Source organism: Mucor velutinosus (assembly GCF_035048745.1).
Source record: "Mucor velutinosus strain NIH1002 chromosome Unknown tig00001563, whole genome shotgun sequence".
NCBI lineage: Eukaryota > Fungi > Mucoromycota > Mucoromycetes > Mucorales > Mucoraceae > Mucor > Mucor velutinosus.
This window is the reverse complement of record NW_027041904.1, coordinates 4,066,466-4,085,662: the sequence shown is the minus strand read 5'-3', so window position 1 is coordinate 4,085,662 and position 19,197 is coordinate 4,066,466. Positions and strand designations below refer to the sequence as shown.

Sequence of the window (19,197 nt, the reverse complement as noted above, 5' to 3'; positions counted from 1 at the left end):
TTTCTTTCACCACCTCAAACATGAAACAGTAAGTACTCTTTGTTGCAAGACTATGGGTGATTTTAAAAAGGACGGAAAAGTGTTGATGATAACGAATCAATACCTATAACGCTTTATTTTGGTTGACCGTTTTGGACGACCGAGTGTAATGATAGCTATATTTTATGTCATAGTTACACTGAGCTTTTTCATCCTTTTTGTATCTATCCATCAGTCGTTTTTGATTTTTAGAATGATATACTAATCCTGCCATTAGTTAGGTTCTATGGTGTCTCTACAGTTTTGTATTATATATTATCAATAAAAAAAAAACCCCCCTTTAAAATTTTAAAAATGTCGTGTTCATTGTGCAATGAGTTGAGCGTGTGTGGTGTGGCTTGGTAGTTAGATCGAGGATTATTTGTTCGAATTATGTTTTGTCATGCTTCAAGGATGAGAAAAAAGCTCTCCCTTCTCTTTTTACTTTTACATTGTAAACATACAACATGTCACAGGATCCTTGGGATGATTGGGAAACTGCTGCAGATGCTGGTGTAAATTTTATTGTTATTTTCGTTACGTCTAGATTTGATTCATTGATTTGAAAAAAAAAAAAAAACTATTCTAGTTGAATGATTGCAAAATACCCACCGAAAAGGTCAAGCCAAAAGCGACAACAACTACAACCTTTCAATCAAACCAACAATTATGGGAAAAAGCGTAAGAAAGGGTCTTACAGCGTAACCATGTCATTTGGCTTAGATTCTCTTCTTCAATCATAGTAACCAGTTTGCTTCGCCTGTCATTGTGCATACCAACACATTAGCTGCTCACGCTGATTATAAACCAGAGGTACCATAGCAGCAGGCTTACTCACAAACGTAGCTGGATCTTTAACATGACATGTTGTGATAATAGCTAAAGATTCTGAAGCGGCCTCAAGACGCCAAAAGCAAAAAGGAGGTTATCCTGACAAAACCTGTAAAGAGCCTAGCTGAAAAGGAAAAGGATTATGAAGCAGCAAAGCGATTGATTGATGAGAAATTCCAAAGAAAATAAAGAGGCCAAGAGTTTAGTCGAATTTCATTTGCACTATTGAATAAGGTGCATTTCGCATTTAGATTTGCATTTGGATTTGCATTTGGATGAGCAATTTGCACCAATTTAAGTGATTATATATAAGATGCGCGTCTAAAGCAAAGCAGGTTAATCAGACTAAGCTACAGAGCCTCTCAATCTGCACTTCCCTTGTTAGCTTTTATTGTATTTTCATCAAAAAGGCATTTTGCCAGCCATAAACAATTTAAATTCAGATTGTCATTCTGTCTCGATTCGTTGATTTTTGATTCATTTGCGACTTGATTGATCTATTTTGTAATATTCGACTATATGAACTGTAATAATCATCCCATACTTCCTAGTACATCTTTGGTGTACTTTTCAAGGCACACTCAATGGTGCTAATTATAAGATGTGTTTTGAACAAACTTATCGAGCAATGTTTGAAAATAGGAAATAAGGTTTTTCGTCAAAATGTCGAGATTTCGCATATGAAAGTTTCACAAACAAAAGTCTCGGGGGTTGCTTTGGATCGAAAGGAACATTTTGATCTAATATATACTATAGTAGAAGTCTTCAATTTCAAGGTCAAAAGCGCGATCGTTTGATTATTGATGAAAACCATGAGGTATCCCTCATGCTTTTTTGGTCGATTTTGGTCGATTTTTGACGATCCCAAAAAAGTTGAGCAAAGGTACCAGCAAGTTAGTGCTAGTTGAAAGCAACTGTTTGGTACTACTCTCAAAGTCCAAAACGGCTTTTAACACGAGAAATCGCGCCTCAAACATACCTAGTGTTCGCTGCCTTTTGCATATTTATTAGTAAAAGACAATGCTACTATACTGTTTGTCTATATTTGAATTGTTTCCATTGCCACAAACGTAGAGTATTGCTGGAGAGCCAGAACCATTGTTACAGGCCGTTTATAAAGAATTCTCAAGTGATACTGGACAGTTAAAAAGGAAAACTCTAGCATTTGCTAATAAGATTCGCGTTAGTAGCGTAGAATGCTTACTGCAAACAGTTTCTGGTGACCAACTGATGTGTAAAAGCTAATTTGTTGGTCAGTTATGCAATGTAAATTGTGAGGAGAGCATGTGTAATACAATGTCTTTTCTTTTCGTCTCAAAATCGCTGTGCCTGAACGAGTGTTGTTCTGATTTTGGTTGTGCTGCCTGTGCTACTTATCGGATACCTAATGTGTGTAGTGTGGTTTACGTAGTGCTCTCCACCAAACCAGAGTAAACATGTTGGGATATAAGCAACAAGCATGCTTTCTATGTTTGATGAGGATCAAAATGAAGATGCAATGTCAATCCAAGGGCTGTAAATGGACACACTACGATGCACGTGAATTGAAGTTTACATAGATGTCAACAAAGAAAGCTATTTTCATGGATAAATGGGAAGAGCAAACTTCCGTTTAGCACTGACGTTGAATTTTGTGTGTGTGTGTGTGTGTCATGATGGCAGTAGTAAAAAGAGCATAAATCTTTTTCAGTTTTTTGGAAACCTAATTTTCCTTGTTTCTCTCTTTCACTCTTCTTTCAAACATAATACCATCATGGAGACCAGTGACGAGACAAGAGCATTGGAGCAAATACAGCAAACATCCGATACACCTGTACATACATTTGATGCAAACTTACCTCCGGAACGCAAACGGGCACAAGCCGAAGCGCATATCCCCAAAGACTTTGTACCAGACTTGAGAAGCCTTGGCCGTCATCAGGATGGGTTCGCTACAGAGATTGGGTCCAGTGATGCTGATAAAATCAAGCAAGCCATAATTGAAGCGACTCAGAAATCAGTCAGTCAGAATGTCACTCCTAATCAAACACAATCAAAGCGTCGTCAGCCTCAGCAGCCTGTCGTAAACACCATTGCTGGCTATCGTGTCAGCCATCCATTACCTGATGACTCTCGCATTGGCTGGACAGCCTTTTCAAATGCAACAAATCCCGGTGGCTCATTAGGCATCATGGCAACAGAAAAGAAGAAATCAGATGGCACGGTAGACGCATTGTACAGCACACTCATGAGCCCATTTGACGAGCATTGGCAAGACTATGGTGTCATCTTTGTTATAGGTGTTGGATTTTGGCTGCTTGTCAAAGCCGGAGGTAGCATGGGCTCGTTTATACTTGGTCTACTGTTTGTAGGTAAAGTGTATCATACGTATATTTCTATATCAAACGATGATTGACATGCTCTGTACACACAGCTTCGTATTATAGACTGAGCTTGAGTAGACTGGATACACGTGCCACAGACGATATGAAGCGAGACTTGGCATTCATTGCATTACAAACAGCCGATTACGAAAATGTTGAATGGCTCAACAATTTCGTCCAAAAGTTCTGGCTCATTTTCGAACCTGTTTTGAGCGCCTATGTCATTGAGAACATTGATACCTATCTTGTGGACTACCTGCCTGGATTTTTGGATTCTGTGCGCCTCACTACATTCACCTTGGGCTCAAAGCCGTTTCGAGTAGAAAGTGTAAAGTCATTCACAGACACCGAGCCTGATACAGTGGTAAGCCTCTGTGCATGATTATTTTTTGAAAGGCAGTAATGATGAACAACGCATGGTTTTGACAGTGCATGGACTGGGATGTCTCCTTTGTGCCCAACGATACCAATGGCATGACCAGAGATCAAATCGACAGAAAAGTGAGCCCCAAGGTAGTATTGAACATTCGTCTCGGTAAAGGTTTTGTTGGAACAGCACTCTCTGTGCTGGTGGAAGACATGAGTTTCAAAGGTCGTATGCGTGTGAAGCTGCAGTTTATCAGCAAAATGCCGCATGTCAAGATTGTGGAAGCTTGTTTTATGGAAAAACCCCAATTCGATTATGTGCTGAAACCTTTGGGTGGAGAAACATTTGGATTTGACGTGAATAATGTAAGAACTACTATTTGTAGCCATTTCAAGCCCATCTAACATTTAGAATGATGCCAGATTCCTGGCCTTCAAGGCTTTGTACGTGAACAAGCACATGCCATCTTGGGTCCCATGCTGTATTATCCCAACGTATTTGCATATGACGTTGAAAAGTTCTTCTCTGGCGAGTTGGATATCAGTAAGTGCGCGTTTTTATAGTAGGGCGTGTCATTGACATGTGGAATATCTATTAATAGGTCAAGCAAACGGTGTCCTGGCTGTCACTGTGCACTCATGTTCCAGAATTAATGCTTCAGACACTACCTTGAATCCATTCATTCGATTCTTCTTGAACAAGGCACAGGAGTTGGAGAAGACAGCTGTACTGGAGAACACTCACACACCGCAATGGAATGAGACCAAGTTCTTGCTGCTCAACAACCTGGACTCTATCCTCACCATGGAGTTAAGAACAACAAACAGCACAAAGAAAGCAGGCAAACGTTTGGCCAGATCACACTTTGATCTCAAGGACATAAAGGAGGAGGAAGACATGGAGCTGGATAATTTGTAAGTGTTGCTTTGTTGTGTGTTTATCAAGCCAGCTAACAAGTACACACTGTAGAACACTGCCAATGCAACGCCATGGTAAATTCATCACTGACCTCAAAGTGGATATGCGATATTTCCCTGTTTCCAAGCCGATCCAGAACCCTGATGGCACCTATATCGAGGCTGCTCCCTCCAGTACGTCTAGCACTTGCCTCACGTAGTACATTGTAACTAAAATCAACTCTGTTTTCTAGATTCTGGGGTCCTCCGTATCACAATTCACGAGTGCAAAAACCTGGGATCAAATAAGATCAATCCTTACGCTCTACTCAAGATCAACGGTGTGGACAGGTTTGAAACCCCTACATTCAAACGTACATCCAATCCCAAGTTTGAGAGGCCCTTTGAGATTCTTGTGTTGGATATGACGCAGGTGTACATCCGTGTGAGCATCATTGATCGTATCAATTTTGCCGGAGATGCCTCGTTGGGTTCGTGGAACGCTTATTTGACTGATATTATGCGGGATCAAGAAGACAAGGAGTACTGGTGGACTTTGCGAAAGAAGGGTCAAGAGATCAATGCTCGTTTGCGATTGAGTGTGCAATGGAAGCCTGTGGTAATGACAGGTCTTGCTAAAATGGGTGGTGTCGGCTTGTATTCTGCTCCTGTTGGTGTCATTCGATTCTCCATTTGGTCTGCCAAGAATCTCGTCTCGACCAAGTCTGATCTATACGTTCGCATCAAGAATGGAAAGCAAACCAGAGCAAGAACTGAAATCATTGATAGTACAGATTGTCCTGAATGGGGCGAGTTTCATTATGTTCCTATTCACTCTTTGCAAGAGGATCTTGTATTGGAGGTGATGGGCTGGACTTCTGGATCCAAGGACAAATCGCTAGGCTCCACTGTGTTCCCTTTGAATCAACTCATCAAACAATGCAAGAACGAAAACGAGGCTGTGTGGTACGAGTCCATGGCTGATAAGCTGGATAGACAAGTACCTCTTCATACAGGCAACACGCAAAAGGGCTTTTTAACCTATTCAGCTGAATTCTATCCCACCATGGCGCTTGCAGAAACAGACGATGACGAAGACCAAGCAGCACCTACGCAAGACCTTTCCATCGCTGTTCCAGACAAGCCCATCTCAGAAGCAAAAGCAGTACTGCCTAAAAAAGCAGAATTACCAGCATTTGATCTTCATGGCTTACCCATCCGATATACCCCGGATCAGCTCATCGACTTGTCATGCTATGGAAGTGGTGTGCTCACTGTCAAAATCCATGAGGTCAAGGCACCGCAAGTGTACGATTGTTACTGTCAAGTCATGGTGGATTCACTGACCCCTCAACACAAGACGGACACGCTCAAGGGACGCACTTTAGCATTCAATGTGACCACAGACGCTTTCATCAAGGACTCTGGTTTCTCTCGTGTCGCTATTGAGCTCAAACCGCCTCACAAGACTGAGAAGGATGATGACAGATTGGCCTACTGGTACGAGAGCAGCGAGCGCTTAATTCGTCATATCCAACAACGCGCTCGTGAAAAGCAGTTGGCCAGTAGTGGCAAATTTGACATGAGCGAAATGTTGCTGCATGCAGAGGAGGACGAGGGTGAGTGGTACAATTTGATCGCACCTGTTGGAGGCCCAGCACAAATCAAGCTTAGCTTTGGTTACGCCCCTTTGCTGAACTACACTGTGAACCCTGATGAAAGCATAGAAAACCAAGGTGTCTTGACCGTGACATTACTGAATGCAAGGAAATTGAAGGCTGTAGACAAGTCGGGCACAAGTGATCCCTATGTCAGATTCACAATCAACGGCGACATTGTCTATAAGAGTGCCGTTGTCAAAAAGAATTGCAATCCTGTGTGGAAGAATGAAGTGTTTGAAGTGCCTATTGTAAGTGATACTGCATGGAACGCATAAGATGGATTTTGTAAACTGACATTTCTTAGATTTCTCGAGTTACAGCCAGTTTCAGAATTGAGGTATTTGATTGGAACCAGATTTCTGGCGATGTTCCCTTGGGTTCAGGTGGTATCTCTATTCGCGGTGACACAGTCGAGAGTTTTAGTGCGCGTGATGTTGACATTCCCCTCGATGGACAAGCTGGCGACACTGGCACTGTGCGTGTGCGTCTCAAGTGGGAGCCTCAACTCTTATTGCGCAGAAAGATGCATACAACATTCATGGGAACCACAAGAAGAATGACAACCAAAATGGGAACCACTGCTTTCAACTTTAGTCAGCCGCCCAAGAACACAACCTCAAAAAGCAACAGCATTCAATCCAAGTTGTCTGGTCTCTTGGATTCAACTTCCTCCACCTCATCTACTGCAAAGCCTTTAGTTGATCCTATACACGAGGCCAGAGAAACAGAGCAAGAGCCGCAGCACGAGCAGCAAAAGCCAGTAATCAGCAACAGATCAGTGCAGCCATCCCAGCCAGCAGAGCATAACTTTTTAGTAAAAACAAGTGAAGGCACAGTGCACATTCAAGTTGTGGAAGCTAGAAACTTGAAGGGCGATGGCGACAAGATTAATCCTGTAGCTATCGTGCACCTTGGATCGAAGCAGTTGTTGAAAACCAAAAAGATCAAAAAGACTCCCAATCCATCATGGTAAGTGCATATTTATATTCTAATGTCTTATCCATCCCAATGACATTGCTTTACACAGGAACGAAACCTGTTCACAGAAATTGTCTGGTGAAGAGATTCAGTTGGATATCATGGTGAAAGATTCTCATACATTCCATTCAACTGACATTGGCGGCTTTACCTTCTCATTGTGGGATTTAATTAGACCGCCTATTGTTACATCGTTGGATAAGTGGCTGCCTTTGGAGCCTGAGGGAAGTGGTGAAGTTCATATCAAAATTGATTACGATGTAAAAGCTTGAAAAAAGAAATAAATCAACCTCTGATCATAGTTTGGATCATAAAGTGTTTAGCTTATCATTCATCAGTAGAGAATTTTTTCTTGCGAGGCTAAAGCACTGATATTGCTATGATGTTCAAAGGCCAAAAAAGCGCACTATGCAAAATGCTCATAAATAACGCGTAATTGAAACTGGATTATTGATATTTGCCCTTTTTTCTTCTTTCATTTCTCTTCTCTACCATGAGCAATTCGTATATTCAAGCTTATTTGCTTGACCTACCCTTACCCGTAATCTTGCGCATCAAGAAAGCTCATTGACAACAAATCAAAGGTTCAGCTGGCTATATCAAGCAAAACATTGTGGGGAGTCTTCACCTGTGGTACCGACACCAAGAACATCAAGCATCGCAATTTGCATAAAGTTTATGAAATATCCTCTGTTAAAATCAAATCGAAATTGTCATGCCTCCTGTTCAAGCTAGAACCTGTGTAATCTGTAGAGTTGCTCTACCTGAAAATTTCAATTTGCGAAAATGTGATATATGTCGAGTACACTGTGACTAAAAAAGATTCAAATTTATCTGAATATATTAGAATTTGACCAATTTTTTCTGAAATATCCTAAAAATGTCTTAATCACTCTGAATTTGTCCAAATCCCTTTGGAAATATTCAGATAAATTCATGCAGATGAAAATTAATAAATTAAGCTTAGAGAAATTTGGAGAAATTTAGAAAAATTTAGATATTATTCAGCGATTTTTTTTACCACGAAACGATCTTCATCAGAAAAGCGAGTAGTCATCGCTACGCCATTTTTATTTCTTATTTGTCAACTGCTTCAGATTCTTTCTTGTAAGGGAGTCGTGCTCCATTTTTTATTTAGAGGTCTCTGAATGTCATAATAGGATAGGAAGAAGAAAGAAAGAAGATATATTATTACAGAGCAACAATAGAAAGGAAACAATATTAACTAGTTATTATTATTAGGAATGAATTTTCAGCTTTGCATGCGACCGGGCAAAAGAATGAGCATTAAGATATAGAACAGTGGGATGGCTAGTAATTTGGAAGGATGTACAAACATCAGTTTGAGAGAAAGGTGACCATGATGTTGGCGTATATTTATTTTATGCAAAGTCAAATATAGAATCATCATTGTATACTTTCAAACCAATTCTTTTCATATCAGGCCAAACAAAGAAGAGCTTCCCAGATATGGCAGACTTCAGAACTGCAACTGAAGACAAAATATCATCGACAGCTATTATATCCAGATCCCATGCACCATTGGAAGTATCCGAGTTGGCATTGTCAAGGAAACATTCAGGGATGCCGGACGTTGATACCGTTACGTTCTGATAGACTTGGCAAACGGCTAGAGCATGTGATGCACCAGAGAAGTTGTGCTCAAAGATGAGCAACACCTTTACCAGCAATGGTAGCGAACTGCGGCGAGCACAATTGACCAGGGCATGGTCTGACAGCTTCTTCTTTCTACTTGGTGGATCGAAAGTAGAGTCGATCGTGATGTTGTTGCCAAGTCGTAGTGAGGTAGCGCACTTGATCTGCGGATTGACACGAGCAGTGTTGTAATGTTTGCACAACATAGAAGCAATAGACGGTGACAGCTTGATGTCGCCCATATTCAATGATTTCGAGAAGGTGATGGCAGTATCCGTCGAATTGTCAAATGCAATTGTCCTTCTTTTTTCATAGCTGTTACATGCAATATCCAGCATGATATTTTCCGCTTGTTTTGCAACTTGACTACAGCCATGGATCCTCTTCTTGATCATTTGGATCCTTCTCTCCAAAACACGGCAACTGTACTGAGGCATGGGGCCTATCTTTCGAATCACCATCGTGATATGCTCCAAATAATGTTCGCTGGTTGGAAAGAATTTTGCTGAGATGTGAAGACGAAGAAATTGGTGCCACTTGGTTATTAGTTCCTCCAATTTTTGTATCTCGCTCTCAGATATATCCTGCTGCAAGCATACTGAGCAAATCAGAGATATTGTACGTAGGGCTTCCTTGGCAGCTTCAGAGACAGTAGGATCCAAATGGCATAAATCAACGTGGTCGATAAGAACTGTGGGCACAAAGTACTTCAGGAACACCAACCAATCTACTCCTCGAGCTGTCCCTCCCTTGCTGAAGACATCCATGAAATTGCCTTCGAAGATCAAAGGTGATGTGCTTGCAAGTTGGTTCAAGCAAATGCTAATCTTCTCTATTTGTCGCGGCTTCAAGCGAAGAATCGATTCCTTGTCCGTAAACATTTTCTTGATTCTTGGTCCCATGTTTTGTCCAAACAAATGAAATTCATCCAAGCCCACAAACGTTGGATCAATGAATGATGGCAGGTTTCGAAACAAAGAAGGCCTCTCGATACCAAGTTCTGGTGCACTGGATTTGTATTCTTCAATTGTTAGCAATCGTAGTGGTCGATCTTCATCATTAGCTGCTAGTTGAAAAGAAATAACACCATTTTTGCTGATGCCAATGATCGTACAAAAACGGCAGCCTTGAAGCGACGTATGGGATGCGAGGAAATTGAGTTCGCTGACGCTGGGGATATCACCAAAGGATCCCATGAGGTGGACTTTGAGCGAGATATTTGTTGAGTTGTTTCTCTGCACTTGTAGTCCATCACGAGCCAATTTTTCCAATTCGCTGACAAGGTATTGAAGGTAACTGTCTAATCTCTTGGTGTTTGGGATAATGGCGAAATCAATCAGGAACTCCATTTTGTATCTATAGGCAGAAGGAAGGTTCAAGATTTGTAGCATGACCAAGTTCAACTTTGCACCGCCTTTTTTGTGTGATTGGAATCCATCTACGTACAGGGACAGGCCAATGTCGTATCTATTGTTGAATAGATGCTTGTTGTTCACTAAATTTTGCATTATATCGCCCTTGAACCTTGCTCTGATGGATGAATTCTCGTCATCAAGCACTCTGATAAAGTTTGGATTTTCGAACAACGTGGCAAGTTGTGGACCGATTGGCAGCATCTTGATGGTTCTTCTGGGGCTACCATCAATATCGAATCTCTTTTCAAAGCACACTGGACATTCGTCCCCATCCTCTGGTTGAAAGGCATAGCAATACCTGATGCACACATCGACTGTATAAGGTGCAAAAGAAGTTGCCCTTTTCCTAGCAGAGCTGGCCTTGAATGTTGAGACTATAGGCGTTGCAACTTATCATAGTAGATGTTAGCGCTTTGAAACAACCAACTTTGTTATGGTTACTTACAAGGATACGTTTGGTTGTGTCATTGAACAAGTCTTCGGATGCTTGAGTTTGTCAAGTTTTCTTCCCTGAAGATCTTGTGGATCTCAGTATTTTTAGCATCCAGTGGTGGTAATGCCTCGCAACTGTCAGACATCTGATTGTCACTATAGTTAGCGCCGAGTCCATCAGAGTCTCCAAAGTCATATCCGCCATCGCTACCAGGTTCACCATCGCTGTTTTCTTGCTGACTATTTCTTTCAGTGTAAGATCCAGCCTGAGTATCATGTTCAGTTCTTGCTTTCTTTCTTTGATACTGATTAGTCTCCAGGTTGTGCAAGTCTACAGTTGTTGTGTCATTTGAAGAGTGCCAAAGTTTATGCTGTTTTTCATGTCTATTGCGAATTCTTCGGCAACACTGGGCACAAAAAAATGGCATCGTAAATAATATTAGAAATAAAGGTTAAACACAAATCTGTCTGGATTGTCTTTTATGCTCCTTATATTGCATGCGTTTCAATCATACAGATTGAAACGCATGCAATATTGAACATAGAATACACTTTGATTGGTATTGAATAGCCATGTGAATATCTATAGTGAAATCTAATAGTTCACATTGCATGCGTTTCAATCTGCATGATTGAAACATCAATGTCTGTGATAGCGGGTGCTATTAATTATTGGAAACATTACTAGACCAGTTTTTCTCTGTCTTTCATAGATTGTTACGCATTTATCGCAATTGATACAACCATCTCAAAGCACTGCTCTATTTTACACTTTACACTAATCACTTATTCAAAAATGGATCAAGCACAACAACTATTCTTACAAAGATTGGAGAACATTGAACAGGAGTTGTCTAATCTTAGCAAACAGGTCAAGGAATGTAATGACAACCAGACCGAAGTAAAAGATATGCTGCAGCATATTGTTCAACAATCTACCTCTTCGAGCACGGCCAATGTTGCGAGACTAGATGGAGTGATATGCCGTCCAAGCAAAGCAGATAGCAAACATCTGGAGGAGCTTTCTGTTGAGCTATGCATCAACGTCCTTGAGGAGCATCGATTAGGTGGGGAAAACCTTGATGGCAAGAAGGTCTGGGAGCTTGTCAAAGATGCAGCATACAACCAGGCAAAGAAAGCTGATAGACAGTTCCCAAATATCACTTTTAGCAAGCTGGACAACAGGTTTCAAGCCTTGTTAATCAAGACCGTCATAGACGATGTAGCCAAAAAGGGCGTTGACATCTCTGGGTTCTTCAAAGATTGGTTGCCGCAGTTTGCTGTCTCCAAATCATTGTCTGGCATAATCGATTACAAATACAATGCCAGGCCAAGCAATGACACCGCAACTTACCAAACCCAATTCGATGAAGATGATCTGGTATTTTCTGAGGGATCCCAAGCGCAATCCGAAGAAGATTCTGTCGACGATGACGAAAATTCGATTGTAGACAAGATCAATTTTCATGTTTCTCGAAATACTGGATCACAAAAGTAAATGCTGCATAGAGAAAAGTACTCTTTGATACTAATCGTAATATTATAGAAGAATCAGCACGCAACATATGCCTCTAGTAGAACAAGTAATTAAGTTTTCATAGATATAGCGCAGTAACTCACATTTCTTTTCCATTTTATAATGTGCACTATCATTATTATAGCCAATGCAGCCATCTCCAGTATCAAAAAATGTATCTGCATCAAACAAATCAAAGGCAAAGGAATATGAAAAGCACAGAAGATATTCATCACCAGAAACGCAAGATTTGCAAAGACAGTAAGTTTCTCATCATCACCTGGAGTTAGCCATTTTATGCTGATATTCTCTCTATCTCTTAAATTGTAGAAACATAAAGGTAATCGTAAGGCATTGATATCATAGATGGAGCTACTTATCTTTGTGTATTAGGGACCCAACAATAAGAGAGTGCGCAAGTCGTAAGGAATTCTGATCTCTATGCTTATTCTGATTAGGCTACGCTTTGTTGTTACTGCCCGTAATGTAATATCATCATGTTTCTCTGTAGTAGTAGCGCAATTATTATATGTCAAGAAATAAACAATAGTTTCTATTATAATAGCACTAAATGCTATTATATTTCTGATTTATTTTTTTATGAATATTTTGCAAACCACCCTAAACTACATGAATTTTTCTGAATTTTCCAGAATGAATTTCTCTGAATTTTTCTGAATTAAGTGAGCACTTTTCCGAATTTCTAAGAATGCCATTCAGAAAAATTTCGACAAATTTTTCGTAAAGTGGCAGTTTTCCGAAAAATGGATTCAGAAATATTCAGCAATATTCAGATCTTTTTTAGTCACAGTGGTAAATAGAGGAAATTGGTAAATAAATGAAAAAAAAATGAAAAGCAAACACTCGAACGAGCCTTATTTTTTTGTTTCAGGAACGTGCCCGAAACTACGCCAGACAAAGAGCTGCATTGAGACAATCCAGAGCAACAAGGCCAACGAAAGCACCTGCCGCTTTCATTTCAGAGCCAAGAAAAATGCGGTCTCATTATCTCCAAGAACATAATAATGCATCTAATCCAACACTTGATAGTATTAGTTTATATTGAGGTTTTACCGTAGAGAAGCAAAGGTGCAAAGCCATGGTAATCAGGCGTCTAATCCAATATTTGGTAACATTGATCTATACTATAAGGGCTTGATCGCAGTAAAGCGAAGGTTCAAAACCATAGTATTCAGCAGCAAATTCGATTTCACATTCCTTAAATTAATAATTGATTGTTTGAAATCTACTTATATAGCAGATTTTTATTATGACTGATTTGAAATGTCTACGGCGACAACCCGCAGGGCGACACCGTTGTCGAGCGTAGCGAGATTGCATCTAATTCAGCATTTGGTAATATTAGTTTTAATGGGTTTCTTCGTAGCCAAGCAAAGGTGTAAAACCATAGTGTTCAAGCAGCAAATTCGGGTTTTCATTGCCATTATTAGTAAGCTTACCAGCAACATATCACATCAAAATTTGCATGAATCAGCTTTACCGGAATCAATATGCCTCCTGTTCGAACTACAAGTTGCACAGGCTGCAGAACTGCCCTCACAGAAGACTTCAGCTACCAAAGATGTGATTCATGCCGTGTAGATAAAAGCCATAAAGCAAAAATATAACCAAATTGGACAGTTTTCAAGCCTTCATATCTTGACATGTAGGCCTTTCTGAACCACCGGAATAACATCAAACAATTGTACCTAAGTAGTAGTAATTTCCTGATACTTTTGCTCAACTTTTTAGGCCAAAAAAAACATGGCCAAAAATCGGCCAAAAGGCACGAGGGGTACCTCATGGTTTTTGTTGAAAATAAACAATATCATCCAAAAAAAAAGTTTTTGTTGAAAATCAAACGATCGCATTTTTCACCTTGAAAATGGAGACTTTTACTATGGTATACGAGCCTTTCAGCACTTCGGGTGGTTTCCTGACCTACGCTTCGCTTCGGTGGAAACCAACCTACGTTCAAACGGCTCGCGCTGCCGCGGGCCTTTGGCTAATATCCCAAAATTAATATAGCTAAAATGTTAGAAGAGGAACCCTGATTGTTGATTGATATATAATCACTAATCATATGAGTGTTTATGCTTCGGATGGTTCTCACCGAAGCGTAGCGAAGGTAGAGAACCAACCTGCGCAGCGGCAGCTCGTGCTGCTGATTTCTCTTGCGTATTTTATCAAAATACTGCTACTTTCATTTTGACCCTCCACTTACACATAGCAACCCTTCATATTATCTGTGGATCTGATTCTTATGTGATGTTCTACATCCATATACACGTAGCTACTTCATATACGGGCAAGCAGCATACTGGTATTCCCACTTTTTAGTCCTTAGTGTCCCTAATACAGCAAAATATGAGTGCATTTGAGCTGAATTTTCTTGCGTTCAAGGCCGTTTTAGATCGTCAGAATAGCCCCAAATGGTTGCTTTCATCTGGCAGTTACTTTCTGACACTTTTGCTCGACTTTTTGGGGACCAAAAAAACATGGTCAAAAATCGACCAAAAAGCATGAGGTATCCCTCATGGTTTTCATCGAAAATCAAACGATCGCATTTTTCATCTTGATAATGGAGACTTTTACTATGGTATATCTTGAATCAAAATGTTTCTATCAATCCAAAGCAACCTCTGAAATTATCTTTGTGGGACTTTGATATGTAAAATTTCGACATTTTGGCCATAAACCTCTTTTCATATGTTTACAAATCATTTAATAAGTGAATTCAAAACATCTATTTTACTTAGTACCATTGGAAGCGCCTTGAAAAGTACTCCAGGAAAGCTTAAGGAAGCATGGGGTGATTATCATACTTCACTTAGTCGAATCTGCAAAAATAGCTCGATCGAGTCCAAAATTATCAAAATATGTCCAATCTGGAACAGACTATGATTCTGGGTTTGAATTAATTTTGGCTGGTAGGGCCAGCTGGAAAACTCATGCCCTTTTCATAAGGCAATACAGTAGTAAATGCCCTTGAAGCGTATAGAAAGTAGGTGGAAGGTCATAGCACTATCGTTTATAATGATATTTTATTGCCTTCTATATCGTTCATAATGATATTTTATTGCATTCTATATTTAATAACGTTAGTCTGGACATTGACAATGCATGGGTTGCATAAAATGTCTGCAGTAAGTAATGAAATCTCTGAGGCTCTGAGACGTCGCTCAAATAAAACATTGACAGCATTGAGCAGAGGAAAGAGGGTAGAAACAACAGTGGTTTTTGTTGATTGATTGTAAAATCATTATTCTCATATGAGCCAGGACAGATAGATGCCTTGAAACTCAGGTTCCATATTAGGATTGTAAAGTGCAAAAGTACTGAACATTTATTATGTTATGATATGAGCCAGGACAGATAGATGCCTTGAAACTCAGGTTCCATATTAGGATTGTAAAGTGCAAAAGTACTGAACATTTATTATGTTATGATATGAGCCAGGACAGATAGATGCCTTGAAACTCAGGTTCCATATTAGGATTGTAAAGTGCAAAAGTACTGAACATTTATTATGTTATGATATGAGCCAGGACAGATAGATGCCTTGAAACTCAGGTTCCATATTAGGATTGTAAAGTGCAAAAGTACTGAACATTTATTATGTTATGATATTGAATCAAAATGTTTCTCTCGATCCAACGCAACTTCTGACACTACTTCTGTGAAGTTTTCATATGCAAAATATGACTATTTTCGCTAAAAATCTCATTTTATATTTTACCAAATTGCTCAATAAGTTCAGTCAAAACACATATTAGAGTTGGTACTATTGGAAACGCCTTGAAAAGTACGTCAAGAATGTATTAAGAAGCATAGGGTGATCATCACAGTCTATATAGTCGAATATCATAAAATAGATTAAAGAAGTCGGAAAAAGACAAAATCTGTCCAATCTTAAACAAACAAAAAAATACTGAGTTTGAATAAATTTTGGCGGCGGCATTGCTGCTGGCTGATCTAAATGCCTTTCTGATGATGACAATGATGATTGTGATGCTGATTAAATGGGAGTCATGGGGTTGAAAGGACAATTGTTTATCGCAAATACTTTTTTGGGGTTCTTCCTCATAAAAATGTCTTTTTCAATGGCAATATCTCAAAAACGTCGCTGTGGATCTTACACAAAATGCGATACTTGACCATCATGACCAGGCGCTACAACAAAACGTTTGCTGCTTTCGTGTTTGAACACGCTCCTCGCCTTCGTAAAGTCTTTTTCGTTGATTGCCAATCGCTTTTACCTAAATTGATGAATATGTTCTTGGTGCGAAAACAAAACCCCATCGAATGCATTGTCTTAACCGACGCTGTATCCAGCTTCAAAATGCTAGCTGAAGCCAATTGATGAGTCTATAGAAGAACTGCGGAAGTTCAGTAACTCAATAGTAGTCGGATCATGATTAACTTTGTTTCTCATTGTGTATGTTGGGATACAAGGTGCAACAAGAAGTAAACTACATATATTTGGTTACGAAAGTATGTGCTTGTGAATGACAACGAAGGTTGTGATTCTATCATCGCAACTAAACTGATAATCGGATTCTTTATAGTGGTCGATATTGGATATACAGAACTCGACGTATTAACTCATTTAACAATAAGGTAGAGCGATAGGTTTAGCGATGATGGTTTCGTATAAATAAGATGTGCCTGAATCAACTAATAAATATTTAGTTTTTGTATCTGGTTACTTTTGAAATCTTCCTTTGATATCCTTCAATATCGCATCTACAGGTACAACACTCATAACAGTGTCAAGGATGTCTTAGCGTCAGCAACAAAGCAGTACAACAAGCAAACAGTGGAGAGAACAACATAGACATATTGCTTCATAAAAATCATTTTATTCGCCTTGCCTAGGAGCTCGCTACGTCTCTAATCATATCATTATATAGCACACATACAGTTGTACAAATAAATAAATCACATTGCTACCTTCATAACATCATAACATCATAAAACAATAAATTGATTGTCTCTACACACTTTCAAAGCCTCGAAAAGGAAATAAGTTGATCTCTTACAAGTATTTCAATGAACTGGCATTATTAGATGCAAGGTTTCTAAAGAAAATAGCATGGCTAAAAGTAACACTATGTAATTCGCCTATTACTTCCATACGCTTCAAAAGCATCCATTATAACCTACCTGCCCCACTAGCCAGAATTAATTGTAACTCAGATCACATAGTCTGTTCCAGATTGACCAAATTTAGTGATTTTCGACTTGATTGAACTATTTTGTGATATTCGACTATAAAAACATGATGATCACCCCATGTTTCTTAAAGCTTTCTTGGGGTGCTTTTCAAGGCGCATACAATGGTACCAAATAAAATAGATGTCTTTAATAAACTTATTGAGTAATTTACGAAAATATGAAAAGAGGTTTCTGGCCAAAATGTCGAAATTTTACATATCAAAGTCCCGCAAAGATGAATTCAGGAGTTACGTTAGATCGATAGAAACATTTTGATTCAATATATGCCTTATTAAAAGTCTTCGTTATCAAGGTCAAAAACGCGATCATTTGATTTTCGATAAAAGCCATGAGGTACCCCTCATGGTTTTTGGTCGAATTTTGGCCATGTTTTTTTGGTACCCAAAAAGTTGAGCAAAAGGTGTCAGAAAGTAACTGCCAGATGAGAGCAATCATTTGGTGCTATTCTGACATTCTAAAAGGGCATTTGACGCGAGAAAACACAGATCAAATGCTCCCAGATTTGCTGTATTAGACACATTTTTAAGAAGAAAAGGGTAATGCCAGCATGTTATTTGTTGGTATATTAAGTATTTACGTGTATTCGGATATGCAACATCGCATTAGAGCGAGATCTATAGATAACATGAAGAATATGAGATGAGCAACGGCAATTGGCAGTGCGAGCTGCCGCTGCGCTGGTTGATTCTCACCGAAGCGAAGCAAAGGTGGAGAGCCATCCGAAGCATAAGCACTCGTAACCATTAACAATGAGACCCATCATGTGAAGGTTAGAGTAGATTGTAGAATTTGGATTGAATAATTAGCATTTTTTCTTTGCTCCGAAACAGACCAAAGCGAGATTACGAGCCATCTATATATTTGGGATCACACGTCGTTGTTTCCCCATAGTAGAAGGCGATATTGTTCTTTAGTGAAATCTTACTGCTATACTGTAACTGGGATGCACATGTTACACTCACCACCTACTGAAATTGTCTAGTTGAAATGCAAAATATGATTTAGCTCATTCTGTCATACTCTGCATTGTCTGATCAAATAGGATCGCTTGTCCTACAAGCGTGGAAAGCATTTGCTAATTGATAAATACTTTGAATGGATGTCTGTTCTCATAGAACTAGCAAATGCTTGATGGGACATATAGTACAAAAGCAGCTGCAGCAAGAGTTTTCTCCTAAATGTATAACTTTCTCAGAGATAACAGAGATTGATGGCCAAAGTCTACCCCAAATCAAAGTGACCGATGATTCAATTGACTTTACATAAGGCTCTCAACGCGTAATGCTGGAGAATCATGCACCCTATCAAAGGCGTACAAAGGTTTACTGCGGTGTAAATGTTTCAAGGTGATAAATATGAATACATCGGAGCTAGGGAAGCAAATGTAACAATAAAACAATAAGCCAACGGGAAAAATGGGGTTCATGATATAGCCTCAAACATTTTGCAATCAAAAGCGATAAGAGCAGCTAAAAAGCAGCATATCTGATCAATTTCTCATGACGGTATGGTCAATAATAGCGTAATGCTTATCGATTGCTACTAGGAAATCCAACCGTATCAAGTATTTGCGTAGATGTCATTGCTTGGCCTCTGAAGTTAGGATAATCCGGGATTGACCAACCTTGGAGCAACACGATTTGGATATGTATGATAATATAATTTATAAGCGGTCGTTTTGGGGCATTTGCCCTGATTTGACTACGCTTTTATATTATCGACTTTCCATATTCTAGAAGAAAGCAGGTACAGTTGATTACAGGAGCTCGTCAGTGGTGGGGATCCCTTTCAATTACTGCAAAGGGGCCATGATTGGCCACGTTGTA

General features: G+C 39.5%; 5 protein-coding genes across 5 annotated transcripts; 3 read left to right on the top strand and 2 right to left on the bottom strand.

The window, feature by feature from the left end:
* Positions 1–485: 485 nt before the first annotated feature.
* Positions 486–1,038, top strand: ATC70_009968 (uncharacterized protein; the record flags this gene model as incomplete). Its single annotated transcript, XM_064829192.1, has 4 exons — positions 486–533; positions 608–699; positions 762–831; positions 898–1,038. The coding sequence occupies 4 exons, from the start codon at positions 486–488 to the stop codon at positions 1,036–1,038; spliced, it is 351 nt and encodes a 116-aa protein (XP_064686394.1).
* A 1,564-nt stretch (positions 1,039–2,602) lies between these two features.
* On the top strand, positions 2,603–7,386 carry CKB1_3 (casein kinase 2 regulatory subunit; the record flags this gene model as incomplete). Its single annotated transcript, XM_064829191.1, has 9 exons — positions 2,603–3,200; positions 3,263–3,576; positions 3,642–3,944; positions 4,002–4,122; positions 4,181–4,493; positions 4,549–4,670; positions 4,730–6,384; positions 6,441–7,105; positions 7,164–7,386. 9 exons carry the CDS (start codon positions 2,603–2,605, stop codon positions 7,384–7,386), a joined length of 4,314 nt encoding a protein of 1,437 aa, XP_064686393.1.
* A 1,110-nt stretch (positions 7,387–8,496) lies between these two features.
* Positions 8,497–10,386, bottom strand: SSA2_4 (Hsp70 chaperone; the record flags this gene model as incomplete). Its single annotated transcript, XM_064829190.1, has 1 exon — positions 8,497–10,386. The coding sequence occupies one exon, from the start codon at positions 10,384–10,386 to the stop codon at positions 8,497–8,499; it is 1,890 nt and encodes a 629-aa protein (XP_064686392.1).
* A 263-nt stretch (positions 10,387–10,649) lies between these two features.
* Positions 10,650–11,045, bottom strand: ATC70_009965 (uncharacterized protein; the record flags this gene model as incomplete). Its single annotated transcript, XM_064829189.1, has 1 exon — positions 10,650–11,045. One exon carries the CDS (start codon positions 11,043–11,045, stop codon positions 10,650–10,652), a length of 396 nt encoding a protein of 131 aa, XP_064686391.1.
* A 368-nt stretch (positions 11,046–11,413) lies between these two features.
* ATC70_009964 (uncharacterized protein) lies at positions 11,414–12,115 on the top strand (the record flags this gene model as incomplete). Its single annotated transcript, XM_064829188.1, has 1 exon — positions 11,414–12,115. One exon carries the CDS (start codon positions 11,414–11,416, stop codon positions 12,113–12,115), a length of 702 nt encoding a protein of 233 aa, XP_064686390.1.
* Positions 12,116–19,197: the final 7,082 nt, after the last annotated feature.